Below are 21,278 nucleotides of genomic sequence, written 5' to 3'. Positions count from 1 at the left end.
CTTCATCTCCATAGTAATTCTCACCCTTATTGCTGTAGGGTTGGCACTAGAAGCTTTCTTGGGGCCCATGGTCACTTATTTTCCAGAAAAAAATCACCAAAAACACTGTAATAATACAAAATGTTCCGATTGTATGCTTGGATGTTACCGCAGAGGCTGGCTGGTAAACAATGCCACCTGCGGAACATGTGAGCGTGGCTCAGGCCGCACATTGGACGCGTCTCGGACGAAGGCCGCTGAGCGGGTTTTTGGGCGCTATGCGGGGCAAAATTTTAGCGATCAAAGCGTCCGCTATGCAGATTGTCCACCATGCAAGGCGTCCGTTATGCGGGGGTCCACTGTATATATAAATATATAAATATAAATATAAATATATATATATATATATATATATATATATATATATATATATATATATATATATATATATATATATATATATACAGGAGGGCCCCGCTTTACGGCGTTTCGCTTTACGGCGTTCCGCTAATACGGACATTTCAAATTATGACCAAAACTCGCTATACGGCTCCCCCCACCTGTCTTTCTAATACGGTCACAGCGGCCCACCGAGTTTGTTTACATTCTCCCTGAGCACATCTCCTTATTATGTCTGGAAACTTTCCAAAATTTCAAGTGTTTTAAAGTTATTGTATATTTTATATGTATTGTACTTGATAATTAAACTTGTGTACACCTGTACCTAAATAAACTTACACACTGTGCTGGCATGTAGGTACACATTAAAATCACTAAGAGTCTCTCTAGTCTTGATGCAATAATAATAATAATAATAATAATAATACTAATAATAGTAATAATAATAATCTCTTGGGCGCATTAATGTCGCATATTACGTTAATATAGACATTTCCCTTAATCTATCTATGATATTTTTTTCAAAATTATATAAGAAACACATTATGTAACACACGAACATGATACATGCACCCACAGTATAAAAATTTATACAAATATATACGAGATGTTTACCAAACGGTTTGTAGAAGTGTCGGAAGAATTACGTTTTCTCTAGCCCGTTACCTGTTACTAGGGATAACTGTAGAAAAATATTCCTTTCGTATGCCTTCACTTTATAGCTATAATTCTGTACTAACTTGTACACAGTGTAAGAGGATTTGTTTTGTGATTTAATTATTATAATAATAATAAAAATATTATAAGGTAAAAGTTTCACAAACTCTTACAAATGTACATGAATGAACTAAAACTGGACACGTATTAATACCGTCTATTTCGCCTGACCGAGTGATCGTCCACAACCTGTTCAGTTTGTTTGTTTACACTGTCTGAGCTCGGTGTATCATTAAATGTTGTATATTACGTTAATATACACATTTTCATTAATCCATTCGTGATATTTTTTTCAAAATTATATAATAAACACGATACATAACATAAATACATAACATATGTGTAGAGAACCTAGGATAACCCAAAAAAGTCAGAGTGACTGACTTCCATTGCCTTCACTCAGAGCATCATTTCTTCTCAAAATGATGTTACATGAGAATGGGAGTGTTCTTCTTTATTTATTCTACCGTATCAATGTAGAGACAACCTGTACACAATGTAACTTGTACACAAACCAGACGTGTACACTGTTTACAAAACTTACCTTCGCCTGGTTTGTTTACATAACTCTGCGCCTGTCCTCTCTCATGCACTCATTCTTTCTCTCTGGTATGGTAGCCTGGCTGACTACCATACATACCACACTTGATTTCTTACAATAAATACTACTTGTCTCACCCTAGATTAAGACTATAAATATTTTAAGGTAAGTAATGAGTGCACTATGTGTGTATTGTACTTTTTTATTGTATTTTGATGCCTGGTTCTATTGCTAACATAATATATGTTAGTGTAAACTTGTTATCTAGTGTTTGTATGCATTTGTAAGTGGAAAAAAAGGGTGTTCCATTTTACGGCGGTAGCCTGGAACCTAACCCGCAGTATAAGTGGGGCCCTCCTATATATATAAATAATAATGTTGCAGTTTAAAAACTGTAGTGTAAAGCACCCTTCTGGCAAGACAGTGATGGAGTGAATGATGGTGAAAGTTTTTCTTTTTCGGGCCACCCTGCCTTGGTGGGAATCGGCCAGTGTGATAATAATAAAAAATATATATATATATATATATATATATTATATATTTATATATATATATATATATATATATATATATATATATATATATATATATATACATATTTTTTTTTTATTATCACACTGGCCGATTCCCACCAAGGCAGGGTGGCCCGAAAAAGAAAAACTTTCACCATCATTCACTCCATCACTGTCTTGCCAGAAGGGTGCTTTACACTACAGTTTTTAAACTGCAACATTAACACCCCTCCTTCAGAGTGCAGGCACTGTACTTCCCATCTCCAGGACTCAAGTCCGGCCTGCCAGTTTCCCTGAACCCCTTCATAAATGTTACTTTGCTCACACTCCAACAGCACGTCAAGTATTAAAAACCATTTGTCTCCATTCACTCCTATCAAACACGCTCATGCATACCTGCTGGAAGTCAAAGCCCCTCGCACACAAAACCTCCTTTACCCCCTCTCTCCAACCTTTCCTAGGCCGACCCCTACCCCGCCTTCCTTCCACTACAGACTGATACACTCTTGAAGTCATTCTGTTTCGCTCCATTCTCTCTACATGTCCGAACCACCTCAACAACCCTTCCTCAGCCCTCTGGACAACAGTTTTGGTAATCCCGCACCTCCTCCTAACTTCCAAACTACGAATTCTCTGCATTATATTCACACCACACATTGCCCTCAGACATGACATCTCCACTGCCTCCAGCCTTCTCCTCGCTGCAACATTCATCACCCATGCTTCACACCCATATAAGAGCGTTGGTAAAACTATACTCTCATACATTCCCCTCTTTGCCTCCAAGGACAAAGTTCTTTGTCTCCACAGACTCCTAAGTGCACCACTCACTCTTTTTCCCTCATCAATTAAATGATTCACCTCATCTTTCATAGACCCATCCGCTGACACGTCCACTCCCAAATATCTGAATACATTCACCTCCTCCATACTCTCTCCCTCCAATCTGATATTCAATCTTTCATCACCTAATCTTTTTGTTATCCTCATAACCTTACTCTTTCCTGTATTCACCTTTAATTTTCTTCTTTTGCACACCCTACCAAATTCATCCACCAATCTCTGCAACTTCTCTTCAGAATCTCCCAAGAGCACAGTGTCATCAGCAAAGAGCAGCTGTGACAACTCCCACTTTGTGTGTGATTCTTTATCTTTTAACTCCACGCCTCTTGTCAAGACCCTCGCATTTACTTCTCTTACAACCCCATCTATAAATATATTAAACAACCACGGTGACATCACACATCCTTGTCTAAGGCCTACTTTTACTGGGAAATAATTTCCCTCTTTCCTACATACTCTAACTTGAGCCTCACTATCCTCGTAAAAACTCTTCACTGCTTTCAGTAACCTACCTCCTACACCATACACTTGCAACATCTGCCACATTGCCCCCCTATCCACCCTGTCATACGCCTTTTTCAAATCCATAAATGCCACAAAGACCTCTTTAGCCTTATCTAAATACTGTTCACTTATATGTTTCACTGTAAACACCTGGTCCACACACCCCGTACCTTTCCTAAAGCCTCCTTGTTCATCTGCTATCCTATTCTCCGTCTTACTCTTAATTCTTTCAATAATAACTCGACCATACACTTTACCAGGTATACTCAGCAGACTTATCCCCCTATAATTTTTGCACTCTCTTTTATCCCCTTTGCCTTCATACAAAGGAACTATGCATGCTCTCTGCCAATCCCTAGGTACCTTACCCTCTTCCATACATTTATTAAATAATTGCACCAACCACTCCAAAACTATATCCCCACCTGCTTTTAACATTTCTATCTTTATCCCATCAATCCCGGCTGCCTTACCCCCTTTCATTTTACCTACTGCCTCACGAACTTCCCCCACACTCACAATTGGCTCTTCCTCACTCCTACAAGATGTTATTCCTCCTTGCCCTATACACAAAATCACAGCTTCCCTATCTTCATCAACATTTAACAATTCCTCAAAATATTCCCTCCATCTTCCCAATACCTCTAACTCTCCATTTAATAACTCTCCTCTCCTATTTTTAACTGACAAATCCATTTGTTCTCTAGGCTTTCTTAACTTGTTAATCTCACTCCAAAACTTTTTCTTATTTTCAACAAAATTTTTTGATAACATCTCACCCACTCTCTCATTTGCTCTCTTTTTACATTGCTTCACCACTCTCTTAACCTCTCTCTTTTTCTCCATATACTCTTCCCTCCTTGCATCACTTCTACTTTGTAAAAACTTCTCATATGCTAACTTTTTCTCCCTTACTACTCTCTTTACATCATCATTCCACCAATCGCTCCTCTTCCCTCCCGCACCCACTTTCCTGTAACCACAAACTTCTGCTGAACACTAACACTACATTTTTAAACCTACCCCATACCTCTTCGACCCCATTGCCTATGCTCTCATTAGCCCATCTATCCTCCAATAGCTGTTTATATCTTACCCTAACTGCCTCCTCTTTTAGTTTATAAACCTTCACCTCTCTCTTCCCTGATGCTTCTATTCTCCTTGTATCCCATCTACCTTTTACTCTCAGTGTAGCTACAACTAGAAAGTGATCTGATATATCTGTGGCCCCTCTATAAACATGTACATCCTGAAGTCTACTCAACAGTCTTTTATCTACCAATACATAATCCAACAAACTACTGTCATTTCGCCCTACATAATATCTTGCATACTTATTTATCCTCTTTTTCTTAAAGTATGTATTACCTATAACTAAACCCCTTTCTATACAAAGTTCAATCAAAGGGCTCCCATTATCATTTACACCTGGCACCCCAAACTTACCTACCACACCCTCTTTAAAAGTTTCTCCTACTTTAGCATTCAGGTCCCCTACCACAATTACTCTCTCACTTGGTTCAAAGGCTCCTATACATTCACTTAACATCTCCCAAAATCTCTCTCTCTCCTCTGCATTCCTCTCTTCTCCAGGTGCATACACGCTTATTATGACCCACTTCTCGCATCCAACCTTTACTTTAATCCACATAATTCTTGAATTTACACATTCATATTCTCTTTTCTCCTTCCATAACTGATCATTTAACATTACTGCTACCCCTTCCTTTGCTCTAACTCTCTCAGATACTCCAGATTTAATCCCATTTATTTCCCCCCACTGAAACTCTCCTACCCCCTTCAGCTTTGTTTCGCTTAGGGCCAGGACATCCAACTTCTTTTCATTCATAACATCAGCAATCATCTGTTTCTTGTCATCTGCACTACATCCACGCACATTTAAGCATCCCAGTTTTATAAAGTTTTTCTTCTTCTCTTTTTTAGTAAGTGTCTACAGGAGAAGGGGTTACTAGCCCATTGCTAGTATGTATGTATGTATATGTATGTATGTGTGTGTGTGTGTGTGTGTATGTATGTATATAGATATATATATGTATATATATATATATATATATATATATATATATATATATATATATATATATATATATATATATATATATATATATATATATATAAAATATATATATATAAAATATATATATATAATATATATATATATATATATATATATATATATATATATATATATATATATATATATATATATATATATATATATATATATATATATAAAATGCTGCCCCACTCAGTTTATGAGGGAAAAAGCAAACCTTTGACTTTGCATTTGGTTTAAAATAGCTACTGTGAGGTGTTGTCCAAGATGATTTTTATTTACCTGGAGTTTACCTGGAGAGTTCCGGGGGTCAACGCCCCCGCGGCCCGGTCTGTGACCAGGCCTCCTGGTGGATCAGAGCCTGATCAACCAGGCTGTTGCTGCTGGCTGCACGCAAACCAACGTACGAGCCACAGCCCGGCTGGTCAGGAACTGACTTTAGGTGCTTGTCCAGTGCCAGCTTGAAGACTGCCAGGGATCTGTTGGTAATCCCCCTTACGTATGCTGGGAGGCAGTTGAACAGTCTCGGGGCCCCTGACACTTATTGTGTGGTCTCTTAACGTGCTAGTGACACCCCTGCTTTTCATTGGGGGGATGTTGCATCGTCTGCCAAGTCTTTTGCTTTCGTAGTGAGTGATTTTCGTGTGCAAGTTCGGTACTAGTCCCTCTAGGATTTTCCAGGTGTATATAATCATGTATCTCTCCCGCCTGCGTTCAGGGAATACAGGTTCAGGAACCTCAAGCGCTCCCAGTAATTGAGGTGTTTTATCTCCGTTATGCGCGCCGTGAAGATTCTCTGTACATTTTCTAGGTCAGCAATTTCACCTGCCTTGAAAGGTGCTGTTAGTGTGCAGCAATATTCCAGCCTAGATAGAACAAGTGACCTGAAGAGTGTCATCATGGGCTTGGCCTCCCTAGTTTTGAAGGTTCTCATTATCCATCCTGTCATTTTTCTAGCAGATGCGATTGATACAATGTTATGGTCCTTGAAGGTGAGATCCTCCGACATGATCACTCCCAGTTCTTTGACGTTGGTGTTTCGCTCTATTTTGTGGCCAGAATTTGTTTTGTACTCTGATGAAGATTTAATTTCCTCGTGTTTACCATATCTGAGTAATTGAAATTTCTCATCGTTGAACTTCATATTGTTTTCTGCAGCCCACTGAAAGATTCGGTTGATGTCCGCCTGGAGCCTTGCAGTGTCTGCAATGGAAGACACTGTCATGCAGATTCGGGTGTCATCTGCAAAGGAAGACACGGTGCTATGGCTTACATCCTTGTCTATGTCGGATATGAGGAAGAGGAACAAGATGGGAGCGAGTACTGTGCCTTGTGGAACAGAGCTTTTCACCGTAGCTGCCTCGGACTTTACTCTGTTGACGACTACTCTCTGTGTTCTGTTAGTGAGGAAATTATAGATCCATTGACCGACTTTTCCTGTTATTCCTTTAGCACGCATTTTGTGCGCTATTACGCCATGGTCACACTTGTCGAAGGCTTTTGCAAAGTCTGTATATATTACATCTGCATTCTTTTTATCTTCTAGTGCATTTAGGACCTTGTCGTAGTGATCCAATAGTTGAGACAGACAAGAGCGACCTGTTCTAAACCCATGTTGCCCTGGGTAGTGTAACTGATGGGTTTCTAGATGGGTGGTGATCTTGCTTCTTAGGACCCTTTCAAAGATTTTTATGATATGGGATGTTAGTGCTATTGGTCTGTAGTTCTTTGCTGTTGCTTTACTGCCCCCTTTGTGGAGTGGGGCTATGTCTGTTGTTTTTAGTAACTGTGGGACGACCCCCGTGTCCATGCTCCCTCTCCATAGGATGGAAAAGGCTCGTGATAGGGGCTTCTTGCAGTTCTTGATGAACACGGAGTTCCATGAGTCTGGCCCTGGGGCAGAGTGCATGGGCATGTCATTTATCGCCTGTTCGAAGTCATTTGGCATCAGGATAACATCGGATAGGCTTGTGTTAACCAAATTTTGTGGCTCTCTCATAAAAAATTCATTTTGATCTTCGACTCTCAGTCTGGTTAGCGGCTTGTTAAAAACTGAGTCATATTGGGACTTGAGTAGCTCACTCATTTCCTTGCTGTCATCTGTGTAGGACCCATCTTGTTTAAGTAGGGGCCCAATACTGGATGTTGTTCTCGACTTTGATTTGGCATAGGAGAAGAAATACTTTGGGTTTCTTTCGATTTCATTTATGGCTTTTAGTTCTTCCCGCGATTCCTGACTCCTATAAGATTCCTTTAGCTTGAGTTCGATGCTTGCTATTTCTCTGACCAGTGTCTCCCTACGCATTTCAGATATATTGACCTCTTTTAGCCGCTCTGTTATTCTTTTCCGTCGCCTGTAAAGGGAGCGCCTGTCTCTTTCTATTTTACATCTACTCCTCCTTTTTCTTAGAGGAATAAGCCTTGTGCATACATCGAGTGCCACCAAGTTAATCTGTTCTAGGCATACGTTGGGGTCTGTGTTGCTTAGTATATCTTCCCAGCTTATATCGGTTAGGACTTGGTTTACTTGGTCCCACTTTATGTTTTTGTAATTGAAGTTGAATTTGGTGAATGCTCGCTCGTGACTAGTCTCATTATGTCAGTCTGGGGCTCCACGCATACATGTCTGAACCTCAATTATGTTGTGATCTGAGTATATTGTTTTTGATATGGTGACATTTCTTATCAGATCATCATTGTTAGTGAAGATGAGGTCTAGTGTAATCTCCAGTCTAGTAGGTTCTATTATTTGCTGGTTTAAATTGAATTTTGTGCAGAGATTTAAAAGTTCGTGCGAGTGTGAGTTTTCATCAGAGCTGCCTCCTGGTGTTATTACTGCAACAATATTATTTGCTATATTCCTCCATTTTAGGTGCCTTAAGTTGAAATCCCCCAGTAGCAAGATGTTGGGTGCAGGAGCTGGAAGATTTTCCAGACAGTGGTCAATTTTTAACAGCTGTTCCTGGAATTGCTGGGATGTTGCATCCGGAGGCTTGTAGACTACCACAATGACTAGGTTTTGGTTCTCGACCTTTACTGCTAAAACTTCCACTACATCATTTGAGGCATTTAGCAGTTCTGTGCAAACAAGTGACTCTGCAATGTACAGGCCAACCCCCCCCTTTTGCCTGTTCACTCTGTCACATCTGTATAGGTTGTAACCTGGGATCCATATTTCGTTGTCCAAGTGATCCTTTATGTGGGTCTCAGTGAAAGCCGCGAACATTGCCTTTGCCTCTGCAAGCAGTCCACGGATGAAAGGTATTTTGTTGTTTGTTGCTGGCTTTAGACCCTGTATATTTGCAAAGAAGAATGTCATCGGACTGGTGGTATTGTTTGTACTGGGGGGGGATTTTTTTTTCCGGCATTAGTATCTGTATCTGTTGGTTTGGAGTGGAGGCCATTGACTGTGGTTCCACTCCAGGAATGACTGGATTTGGTGTACGATTTCTGCCATTTCCTGCCAGTTTTTTTTCCTTCCTGGCACTAAAAAACCTCTCCCTCTTGAGTGGCTGTGGCTACCCAGGTTTTCCCATGGTCTGGATGTTTTGTATCTTTTTGTACCCTTTAGATGGTATGCCTGGCAATTTAAGTTATAGCACAGTCTTTCCTGTACTGAAGAGGTACACATTTCAGGGTGAAAAAGCTTACAGGAAGGGAGTTTGCATTTTCCTGTTGTCATATGGGCATGGCATTTTCTAGGGTGGTCATAGTTGCACGTCCAGTCTGTTTTTCCAGATTTCCCATGTCTGCAGATACCAAGTGCATAGTATGTGCACAGGCTTGGTTTCCGTTTGCCTTGGGTTTCTGTGACTGTATTCCCTGTTGGTGCATGTTTCCCTGTCTTATTCCTATCCTCCCTAGCACCAACAATGGAGCTCCCACCAGTTGTTTTTGGTAATATATCCTCACTATAGCTAGTGGAGTCCTCTTGTTTGCTATTTCCTGTGGTATTTCTAGTTTGCAATATTGGTTTTATCTTATCTTTGACTACACTTGTTTCCTCACTACAGCTCCTGTCCCCTATGAGGTCATTTATATGTATTCCTTCCTGCGTATAATTCCTGACTACCAAAATCTCCAGCTTCACCATTACTGTCTCCCAGGACAGCACCTCCAGCTTCACCATTACTGTCTCCCAGGACAGCACCTCCAGCTTCACCATTACTGTCTCCCAGGACAGCACCTCCAGCTTCACCATTACTGTCTCCCAGGACAGCACCTCCAGCTTCACCATTACTGTCTCCCAGGACAGCATCTCCAGCTTCACCATTACTGTCTCCCAGGACAGCACTATCAGCCCCACATTTACTGACTACCAGGACATCACCTCCAGCCTTACAGTTTCTGACTACATGGCCAGTATCAAGGGCAGTACCATTCAGCCCAGACTTTTTATGTTCCCATCTGCTGTAGAAAGCTTCCAGGTTGTCTATGAAAGCAGGTTTGATGTTATCCTCTTTTAATACCCTTGTGATTTTAGTCTACAGATTTTCCTCATTTGGGCATACCCAAAAACACTTCCCTATTTTAATACTGCTTGTAGCTAGTTCTTGGATATCTGCACAAGGGGCGTGACACCAATTTCCACAAAAATGACAATTTATCCATGTGGAAGCCCGTTTGTTTGATTGACTGCAGACTATACAGAGCTTCATAATGATTTGAGTGGTTGATTTACTGTAATTCTACTAGCAACCTCTTGAATACTCTATTAATAACCTCCTTAAATGAAGCTCTAGCTATTTGTATTTCTATTTCTAACTAATCGGACAGCTTACCAGTCGAGGGTTCGGACCAGTCGATCCGATCTGATCAGTGGGTCACTTATTTAAAACATACTAGTCGGTAATTTGGGCTAACACATGAAGTTGAATTGGCTGTTAATTGGTATCAACTGAAAGAATGGAAGACATACTACTGAAACATACATGATTTTGATTGGTTTCAGGACTGGAAGTAGCTTCAAATAAGGGTTAAAGCAGCAGAAATATTATATTTTTTATTATTTTTCCTGAGTAAGGGCCCCCCCCCTACCCCCATTTTATTTATTTTTTACAGTTTCAATTACTGGGATGCCCTAATTCACAACCAGTCATTCCTGATTGTTGGGGTAAAACTTCCATAGTTTTTTTTATGAGGGATTCTAAATGACGAGAAAGTGTAATACAAGAGAGCCCCACTTTATGGCATTTTGTAAATGCAGCGGTTTTCATTTATAGTCATTCTTCATATATTCAGACTTCCTATAATAAATATATTCACCACTCACTATATGCTATGGACGATAATATTTTAAGGTAAGTAATGTGTGTAGTGTATATGCATTTTTTAGGCCTAGCTCTATTGCTCACTTTAAATATAACAGTGTAAACATGTTATAAGGCTTTTATATGAATTTGAAAATAAAATAAGGTTGTTTCACTTTACAGTGAAACTTAATGTGGTGCACAAGCGGGACTCTCCTGTACAGGGTAACAAGTTCTAAATAGAAGACAGGTTGTTTTAGTGGTAGAAATGAGTACAGTGTTTATTCTGAAAATTTTTAAAACTGAATTTGATGAATTTTGTGTAAAACTGGCCTAATTATCTGATAATTAATGGGACAATTTCTTGTGTTCAATTGATAGAACAGAAGGCATACTAGTGAAATTGTTGAGAATCAAAATGAGCAATGGAATTGGTTAAAAATAAAACTCAAAGAACAAACAGCACCCAGCCCACCAACTCTGCACTTGTGTATTTCTACAAGTTTTCCATGAAATTTCAAATTTTTTGATGACATTGCCTTCGTTAAGATTTTCTACCATTTCAGAAAAAAATGTGACTGTCAAGACTTTTAATTTTGGGGGTCATGGCAGTGAAAGGTTAATGGCCAGAAAATTCCAGTTTAAGGTATACGTATATGAATTAGGGGATAGCAGAATCATTAAGCATAAAAATAAGAACAATGATAATAAAAATAAAAAGTCTGCCGTTATCACACAAAACATGATGCCCTTTTTTTTATCGTAAAAAAAAAAAAAATTATCTTTTACAAACTATTTGCTATTCTTCAAATTTCTAAATTTGTCCCAAAATATTTTAGACTTGATAATTTACACTAAAATTAAATTCACTCCATAGTTGTAATTTGTAAACATTAACAAAGATTAATGAATGAAAGCACTTCTTACTAAAGCGTGTCGGGAGGGCCTATGATAAGAACTTCCCATTTGAAGATGTCGTTGTCATCGATTAGTCCTGCTGAGAAACCTTCCACTGGATTCTTGTTTAACTCTGAAACAGAATACGAATATGGATATGGATGGATGGATGGATGGATGGAGCAAGGGGCTAGTAACCACTTCTGTATAAATTACTGAATGAAAAATGAAGAAAAACTATAGTTTTCTTTCTTATTTTTTTTTGGGTCACCCTGCCCTGATGGTGGGAAGTACAGTACCTGCACACTGAAGGAGGGATGGGGATATTTGCAGTTCTGAACTGAAGTACTGGCACCCCTCTGTCAAAACAGTGATTGAGTGAATATTGGCTAAAGTGTTTTTTTTATTTTTGGGTCACCCTGCCTCGGTGGGAGATGGTCAGCTGTTGAAAACATGGGAGGAAAGGGTTGGAGAATAGGGAGGGGAGGAAAGGGTTGGAGAATAGGGAGGGGAAGAAAGGGTAGATTAGAGAGGGGATAGGAGGAAAGGGAAGGATACTGGGGAGGGAAGAAGAGGGAAGGGCAGAAGATTAGGACGTGAAGGAAAGGGTAGATTAGGGCGGGGATGATGGAGAGGAGGAAAGGGAATGAGGAAGAAAGGAAGGGGAAGAGGGAGAACTATGAATTACCCTAACTTCCCTTATGAACTAGCACCATTGCCCATAACCTCCCTTATAACTAGCACTATTACCCATAACCTCCCCTACGAGTCAGCACCATTACCTTAACCTCCCCTACGAGTCAGCACCATTACCCTAACCTCCCCTATTAATTAGCATGATTACCCATAACCTCCCCTATGCATCAGCACCATTACCCATAACCTCCCCTACGAGTCAGCACCTTTACCCATAACCTCCCCTGCGAATCAGCACCATTACCCATAACCTCCCCTGTGAATCAGCACCATTACCCATAACCTCCCCTGCAAATCAGCACCATTACCCATAACCTCCCCTGCAAATCAGCACCATTACCCATAACCTCCCCTGCAAATCAGCACCATTACCCATAACCTCCCCTGCAAATTGGCACCATTACACATAACCTCCCTGCACATTGGCACCATTACCCATAACCTCCCCTGCGAATCGGCACCATCACCCATAACCTCCCCTGCAAATCGGCACCATTACCTATAACCTCCCTGTGAATCAGCACCTTTACCCATAACCTCCCCTGCAAATCAGCACCATTACCCATAACCTACCCTGCAGATCAGCACCGTTACCCATAACCTCCACTATGAATCAGCACCGTTACCCATAACCTCCCCTGTGGATCAGCACCGTTACCCATAACCTCCCCTGTGGATCAGCACCGTTACCCATAACCTCCCCTGTGGATCAGCACCGTTACCCATAACCTCCCCTACGAATCAGTAGTTACCCATAACCTCCCCTACGAATCAGCACCATTACCCATAACCTCCCTATGAATCAGCACCATTAACCATAACCTCCCTTATGAACTAGCACCATTACCCATAGCCTTCCCAAAGAATCAGCATCATTACACACAACCTTTCTTATGAGCTCATATTTACAAGCCATTGTAATAGACAACACTCCACTTTTCAAGAGTTAACTTACTAAATATACAAAACATCCACACTTATTACTGCACCTACTACATACACAGTACACTATACTCTAATGTAAACCCTCCTCTCAAACTCCTCCTTGATATCTATAACAGAATATACAACCATAATACGAGACACAGATCACTCTTCGATAATCCCTGTGTTCATCTTTCTCTATGCAAAAATGCTACGCACGTAAAAGGCCCAAAGATCTGGAATTCATTGCCAAAACAAACTAAAAGACCCCTGCCTGCAAATCAGATTAAGGCCAAAGTAAGAAATCACCTCATCACCCAAAATTAACCAGAAAAACCATACCTAACCACTACCAGTTTCTCAAAAGCTACTCATATTGTGCTGATGAATGCTCAACCACTCACTACAGTGGACCCCCAGTTAACGATATTTTTTCAATCCAGAAGTATGTTCAGGTGCCAGTACTGACCGAATTTGTTCCCATAAGGAATATTGTGAAGTAGATTAGTCCATTTCAGACCCCCAAACATACACGTACAAACGCACTTACATAAATACACTTACATAATTGGTCGCATTCGGAGGTGATCGTTATGCGGGGGTCCACTGTACTTTGAAATTAGGATGTCTGTTCTTTTCACTGTTTTAAATAGTAGTAGATTGTAATACAGTACATCATAATGTAAATTGTTCCATTGCAATACCAAATTTCATTGTTTTAAATAGTACTATGCTGTAATACATCTCACCGTAATTTGTTTTAAATTGTTACATAGCAATACGTACTGTAATCTTTATTAACTAATTCAATAGTGTAAAGAAATCTCAACTAGCTTTATCAAAATCATGTAGAATCACCTGATATAATATTAAATTCTCCTGTACTCACTAACTCATCTAATGACCATATGAACTCTGTATTATTGTCTTACTCTTCTTAAGTTGATCTTTAAGTTTGCACGAAATGCTCAGCATACAGAGGGGCTCTTGGCAGGTACACCCAACATTCCTCTGTACAACTATGTAATTTGTCAAAATAAAAAAAATCTTATCTAATCTAAAGTGTTAAAAAAAATAAAATGAAACATTTAAGACATATCATTAGAAGACTTTTCTTGTACTATCTTAAGTGTTGATTATGTGCATTTCCATAACTTCCAGGACCCCAGTGGAAATAAGTCACTGACTTTCTTGGGTTATCATAGGTAATCTACACACATGCTGCTATGTATGATAATTTATATAAATGTATTTATGTGTACCTGTACATGAATAAACTTACTTACTGATACTGTACATGTATTACCCATAATCTCCCTTATGAACTATATTAGACATAACTTCATTTAGGAGTTCTGGTTAGCAGTAATCTGAAACCATGACAACAGTGCATAAGTCTTTGCAATGAAGTGAACAGAATCCTTGGCTTCCTATCAAGAAGCATAGATAATAGAAGTCCTCAGGTTGTTCTTCAACTCTATATATCTTTGGTTAGGCCTCATTTAGATTATGCTGCTCAGTTCTGGTCACCGTATTACAGAAAGGATATATGTAAATGCACTGGAAAACGTACAGAGGAGGATGACAAAGTTGATCCCGTGTATCAGAAATCTTCCCTGTGAGGACAGATTGAGGGCCCTAAATCTGCACTCTCTAAAAAGGTGTAGAATTAGGGAGGATATGATTGAGGTGTATAAATGGAAAACAGGAATAAATAAAGGGGATGTACATAGCGTGCTAAAAATATCTAGCCAAGACAGGATTTGCAGCAATGGTTTCAAGTTGGAAAAATTCAGATTCAGGAAGGATATAGGAAAGCACTGGTTTGGTAATAGAGTTGTGGATGAGTGGAGCAAACTCCCGAATACAGTCACAGAAGCTAAAACATTGTGTAGTTTTAGAAATAGGTTAGATAAATACATGAGTGGGTGTGGGTGAGTGAGTTGGATCTGACTAGCTTGTTCTAGTAGGTCTGATGCTGTGCTCCTTCCTTAAGTGGCTGACCTGGACCTAAGTTGGGTCAGTGGCATAAGCTGGTAGGCGACTTAGACTTGCCTCGCATGAGTCAGTAGGCCTGCTGCAGTGTTCCTGCTTTCATATGTTCTTAAATTTAAGCAGTATACATTCAAGCACTTAGGGCAACCACTCCCACCTTAATTGGATAATTATCAAGACTAAGATATTGATTCAATCATGTGGTGGGAAGCCTGCAGTTCAGTGGTGCAATCAATTACCTGCTTAACGGGAGAGTAAGATTATAACATTTATGATGAAAGTATGTTATTTAACCTCTGGTGATGAACAGCATAAGATCAAAGGTTCAATACAGTAGGCCTACTAGTCTATGCTTATCAGGGCTTACTCTCCCATAACCATTCCCACTCATATCTCTTTATCCTATTAAGTTTATTTAGGTACAGGTACACAAATACAATTACATATTTACATAGTAACATGTGTACATTACCTAGGATAACCCCAAAAAAGTCAGAGTGAATTATTTCCATTGGGGTCCTTAATTTCCTAAAACTTTCTTCTTTTTATGGTACTTGGTACAGTTTGTTCTAATCAGCCATCAAGCAAAACTCAATCTTTCTGCTTTTAGCAGTTTGTGAATTTTAATAATATGGACCATGTATACCTGCAGATATTTATTTATTTATTTATTTATTAATGTTTATAACAGCATCTGACGGGTGACAAGTGCATTCTCATCTCCAGTTTAATTAGGATCAAATAAAGATTATAAATGAGACTAAGATGCAAACAGATGGAAAAATTGAATTAGTCAATAAAGTCAAGATGGCCACCTCTATAGAGTACTTTTATTTAAAATTAAAATGGTTGGCAAGACCAAGATCTTTTAAAGAAAAAAATTGACTATAAAATCAAAGCAAATAATAACAAAAGTTAACAAAAAAATTGTGGGAAATTTCTATCTGACGACAATTTCCCTATAAACTTGATTTAAATCAACCCAGTTTAGCAGATTCATATGTAACTCACCCTAAGGATTACACAGAAAAAAAAAACAAATGTAAGGAAAAAACAAGTTCATAAAACAATCTTTTTTTTTTAGTTATAACAAATTTTAGTAATACAGTACTGGTTTATAAAGTATTAGTTCCTCTCATTAACTCCCCTAAAAATAGTAAAGAGTAAGAACTTACAGGATAAAAAAAAAGTTAGGCCTAAGGCTCTTTCGATTTACCTGTGGATGAAGTTAATTACCAATGAAAAAGCTAATGAAAGTAGGTAGTGAAGGCAGCCCAGGTAGGCCTAGGCAAAATTTGACGTCACTGGGACATGTATCAAAGGCAATTTCTTTCATCGAAATTCTCAAAAATGCGAATTAGCGTCTAAAATCGAGGTACAGGAGCTGGAAATAGAGGGAAATAATTTAGTAAATCACACATGACCCTGAGACACCCAGATCTTGTTTGCATAAAAGACACGGACTATATTATCTCCCAGGAAATTAACATAGCTGTTTCCCAACAGATTTATCTTGGCGGTGGTGACTGGCAGAAGCATTCCTGGGTATAAAGAGAGTCCTAGCATGAATAATAGAAGAGTAACACCCATGCTTTGTGTGTCTTGTATCCAGCACACGCAAACCATCGTCTGCCTGAAGGACATTCCCAATTATCACCCCTTAAATCCATCTTATATCATGGCGGGAGGCCTTCATAGGCCTCAAATACTCACCCGCCAACTGTTTCCGGAGCAGCAGTGCGCTCTGTGGTTCCCCCATTGTGAAAAATCGAGGTAAAATATGAGAGCGAGTGATGGTTGTATTATCACTGTGGCTGGCAGCACACCCGCGCATGCGCACCTCACACACACACTCACGCCGCGCGCCCGCACGCACGCACACACACTCACTCACACTCACTAATTTCAAATATATGTGCTTGTGGAGCACGCATTAGCTCACTCCTGGTGCACACGTGACGTGCACAAGGCCACACAGCCGATATATATGCATGAGAGGCGAGATAAAGTCACTATATGGCACTCTATTGAATCTTGTTTATAAACAACGGCAGGATGGGGCCAGATTTGAATGGGAAGGAATTAATAGGGTCATTATTATATAATATAATAAACAGCGACTACACTTAACATTATAATCAATGGTGTGAGCGACCACCATAAAAATAAATGATTTTATAACATGTGGGAGGCGCACAAATCCGCAAGGTAATCATATGTATTGGACTCCCCGAGTTAGGCCATATTAAGGGGAAATACGCGGAAAAACTGGCATTATTAGTTCATAATTGAAATTGATGAAGGAGCCAAGTAGGTGTAAATGAGGATAATTAATGTATATTGGATAATGAAGGTGTGAGTGAGGGTACGCAAGTCGAGCGTCACTTAACACTAAGTTGTTTACTATTATGGCGGACAGTCCCCGCCAAGTGTGTTCTCACTAGTTTACCACTTTAACCCCTTATTTAACTCACTGTAAATCACCCGTGGCACCCGGGATTTTCCGAGTGGCGTGGCTTTAGCCGCCGGAGTATCTGCAGCGAGAAATAAGAGAGATAGAGAGAGGATTAGTGGCATCTATATCTTTGGCGCCACTGGCGTACCGCGGGACGTGTGACAACATCCTCCCGCTGAGACAATCTTCAAGATGCCTAAAAACGACGTGTTTAAACCCGGGGATGCTGTCTTTGCCAAGGTTAAAGGGTACCCGCACTGGCCCGCTAGGGTAAGTGTCAGCAGCAGGTGGTGAGGGCGTGCAGGTGGGGTAAAACTAAGGCAAATGTAGGTGGTGAGGCCAGGCCGGCCAGGCAGAGTCACCCTCATATTTTTTTCTCTATTCTGTAATAAATTATCCTTCTCCTTTACCTTGCAAGAGTGCATCTTTATTCCTAGTATATTATCGTCCTTTGTAAAGCAGTATTGGCTTTATTTTTGGTTACTCCTTTTTACATCATTATCTCACCAGTGTTAGTATGTTATTGTAGGTGAAATGTAAATTTTTATATTATACATTTTTGTTGATATAAACTAAATCAGTTTACAAAGTTTCCTCTGGTTGCCTGATGCCAAGCCTAGTAATAACCTTAATTTAATACACACACACACACACAGACCCTAAGCAGTATTTAATTAATTAGTTGAAAGGGAGGAACATGGTTATTTTTAAGTGTTGCAATGGGAGTAGTCAAAAAGTACAAAAAAAAAAAAATTGTCTGGAGAGCAATTAGATAATTGCTAATTTGTCTAATTTACATTTAAGGCTATTTGCTTCAGTGATGATCCTTGTAGTTTCTTCTGCTTGTCCACGAGAATGCTACTGATCTTGATGACATTATCAAGTTGTCTGTTGGCCAATACAAGTCTCCATTATTTTGCTGCTGGTGAAGAGTTCTCCCATGTATAAATTTACAAAACTACTGTTTCTGCAAGCAATAACCTCGCTGAACTAATGTAAACCATGATGTTGGCTGACTTGTGGCTATGTTTTAACGAGCCACCAAACCTGCCGCCTAGATAATTTGCTCAAGTCAGCGACTTCACCGGGCACCATCTACAACTCTTTTGTCACACCACTCTTTTAATCTGTGCTTTTTAAATATAAAATTGTCCATTTTTAATCTATTGTGAGTTTTGTTGGTTACTTTTTGTGCCTTATTCACATTCCTTTTATTTATTATTATATTTTCCCTCAAGGGAGGTTCCTTGATGCAGGTGAGGGGCTCTTGATCCAGGGAATTGGATCTGCATTCCAGTTCCCTGAATTAGGCCTGAATACCTTCCATCCCTCCCCCGCTCACAGACACTATATAATCCTACGTGTTTAGCGCTTCCCCATGATTATAATAATAATATTCCTGTATTTTGGATATACACTTCTCCTATATCCTCTCTCAAAATTCAAATTCTGTATTTCCATATGCCACATCATTTGTAAAATAATTAAAAACACTTAATATTGCACATGGAAAGCCCCAGGTTATGCAGAGCATCCTCTAATGTGGAAAAGTTAAGTGCTTTGAATTTGTCGTTGTAGCAAAGATATAAATTATCCAACTGATGTCCATCCTATGCTATAGAGGGGGGGTCACAATTACCACAAAATAAACAAAAAATTACCCCATACCAGGTATGGGTGTAGTGTTTCCCCTGAATATAATGTTTATTATTAACACGGAATTACTTAAATAATCTAAGTTCTGTGCAGTAATTAAACAACTGATATGTAGTTTTACAACATGTGTGATTAAGAAAAATGTCTTGACTGAAAAAGTTGTGAGGAGCTGATGGCAGCTGTTAAACAATCATACCCAAAATGCTTTGCATAACAAGGGGCTTTCCATAAAGTGGTTGAGTAAGTTTATTCAGGTATAGATACACATAGATAGTTACATAAATTATCATGCATAGTAGCACATGTGTAGATTACCTAGGATAACCCACAAAAGTCAGACAAAGTAACTTATTTCCACAGGGGTCCTTGGTTTATGCATATCAGTTAATCTCATGTCAATTTTATACTGTACTTATTATATGAATAGTTAAATTAAAAATAAAATTCCTTGATATAATGCTCAGTTTTATTATGAGTATGCAATTTCTACACATTCTTTTATCCTGAATGATGTTTATATAATGTACAATAGTAAAAGCTGTAAATGTGGAATAATGGATATCTTGTTCAACATGGTAATGGTGCTTCCTATCATTGTATATACAACAAATGTGTCTTAACCCTATTACTATTTAATCATAATTGAGAGAATGTCATTTTTTTTTTTTAACAAACCCTGCCAAAACACTGAGGATTGTTTCAAAAAACAGATCATACATTTAGTTCAAGGAACACAATAAGACAGATATCACAAAGGCCAGGAAAATGACGAGGTGGATGTGAGAACTTTCAAAGCAAGGCAAATGATGCCAATGGTGACACTGTTCAAATTACCTGTGATCTCTTGCTTAGGATATAGTTCAGTGTTAACAACTGTGTTCAGGGCAAGAGAGATATCAGAGCTGGAACATGTTCAGTGATTATCTGATGACCCACATAAGAGCCAATAATGTATTTAACCCTTTCAGGGTAGACAGGTCCTCTCCCAGACTTGTTCTCAGGGTCGAAAAATTAAAAAAAAAAAATTATTTTTTTCATATGAAAAGGTAGATTTTTTTTTCTAAACATTATAGGCTAAAAAATTTTTTTTTTCCATCAATACTTACCGAGATGGAAATAAATGGTATAAAATGCCGACACAATGGAAATATAAACACATATGCAGTATAATGTGATCCTTTATTGACTACGTTTTGCCCACACAGTGGGCTTTTTCAAGTCACAAACAGAGTTCTGTTTGTGACTTGAAAAAGTCCACTGTGTGGGCGAAACGTAGTCAATAAAGGATCACATTATACTGCATATGTGTTTATATTTCCACTTACTGAGATATGGAGGCGTGAAGTTGACAGAAAATGAGCCGCATGTGGCATCATCGCTGACTGCTGGTCATCCAGTAATTTTTTATTTACTTTTTTCTACTTTGTATTATTTTTTAATTTTTTTTTCAAGTATTTTTTTATGGCCTGTGAGACCAATATGAGCACTATTTTGTAAGTTTTTTTCTCTTTCTATACTATACAATAACTGCACAAACTCTGTTGTCACTATATTGTTTACAAAACTTGTTTACACAAACGAACAATATAAAATGTTGTTTATTACTATTTTTCTATATTTTCTATACACATATACAGTCACAGGACATGTTTCTGGAAGTTCTGCAGCCTATGGAAGTTTTTGAAACACGATATCATGCACAGTGGTGTTTTGCACTCCTCACACATAAAACGAGTGTCTCTGCGTTGTTGTGGGTGTTCTTTGTGTGTGCACAGATGTAACACCTCTTTTGAGCCTTTTTCTTGAAAGCAGTAGCAGGCAGTTTTATTAGGAA

General features: G+C 39.0%; 2 protein-coding genes across 6 annotated transcripts in view; one reads left to right on the top strand and one right to left on the bottom strand.

Moving 5' to 3' along the window:
- LOC128684459 (ubiquitin-conjugating enzyme E2 G1) overlaps window positions 1-17,202 on the bottom strand; it is a 40,798-nt gene extending 23,596 nt beyond the window's left edge. Inside the window, exons 1-2 of the mRNA XM_070097147.1 lie at window positions 17,047-17,202; window positions 11,749-11,851 (exon numbers count right to left, since the gene is read on the bottom strand). Of these exons, the coding sequence (XP_069953248.1) occupies window positions 11,749-11,851; window positions 17,047-17,167 (224 nt within the window). The 5' untranslated portion in view covers window positions 17,168-17,202. The remainder of the gene's footprint in view (window positions 1-11,748; window positions 11,852-17,046) is intronic.
- Window positions 17,203-17,724: 522 nt separating this feature from the next.
- Window positions 17,725-21,278, top strand: part of LOC128684457 (hepatoma-derived growth factor-related protein 2) — an 82,481-nt gene continuing 78,927 nt past the window's right edge. For all 5 annotated transcript variants that reach the window (XM_053770629.2, XM_053770632.2, XM_053770631.2 and 2 more), the window contains exon 1: window positions 17,725-18,058. In XM_053770629.2, coding sequence (XP_053626604.2) covers window positions 17,981-18,058 — 78 coding nt within the window. In that variant the 5' untranslated portion in view covers window positions 17,725-17,980. The remainder of the gene's footprint in view (window positions 18,059-21,278) is intronic.

This window comes from Cherax quadricarinatus, chromosome 4 (assembly GCF_038502225.1).
Source record: "Cherax quadricarinatus isolate ZL_2023a chromosome 4, ASM3850222v1, whole genome shotgun sequence".
Taxonomy (NCBI): Eukaryota; Metazoa; Arthropoda; class Malacostraca; order Decapoda; family Parastacidae; genus Cherax; species Cherax quadricarinatus.
This window is presented reverse-complemented; position numbering and strand designations above follow the sequence as displayed.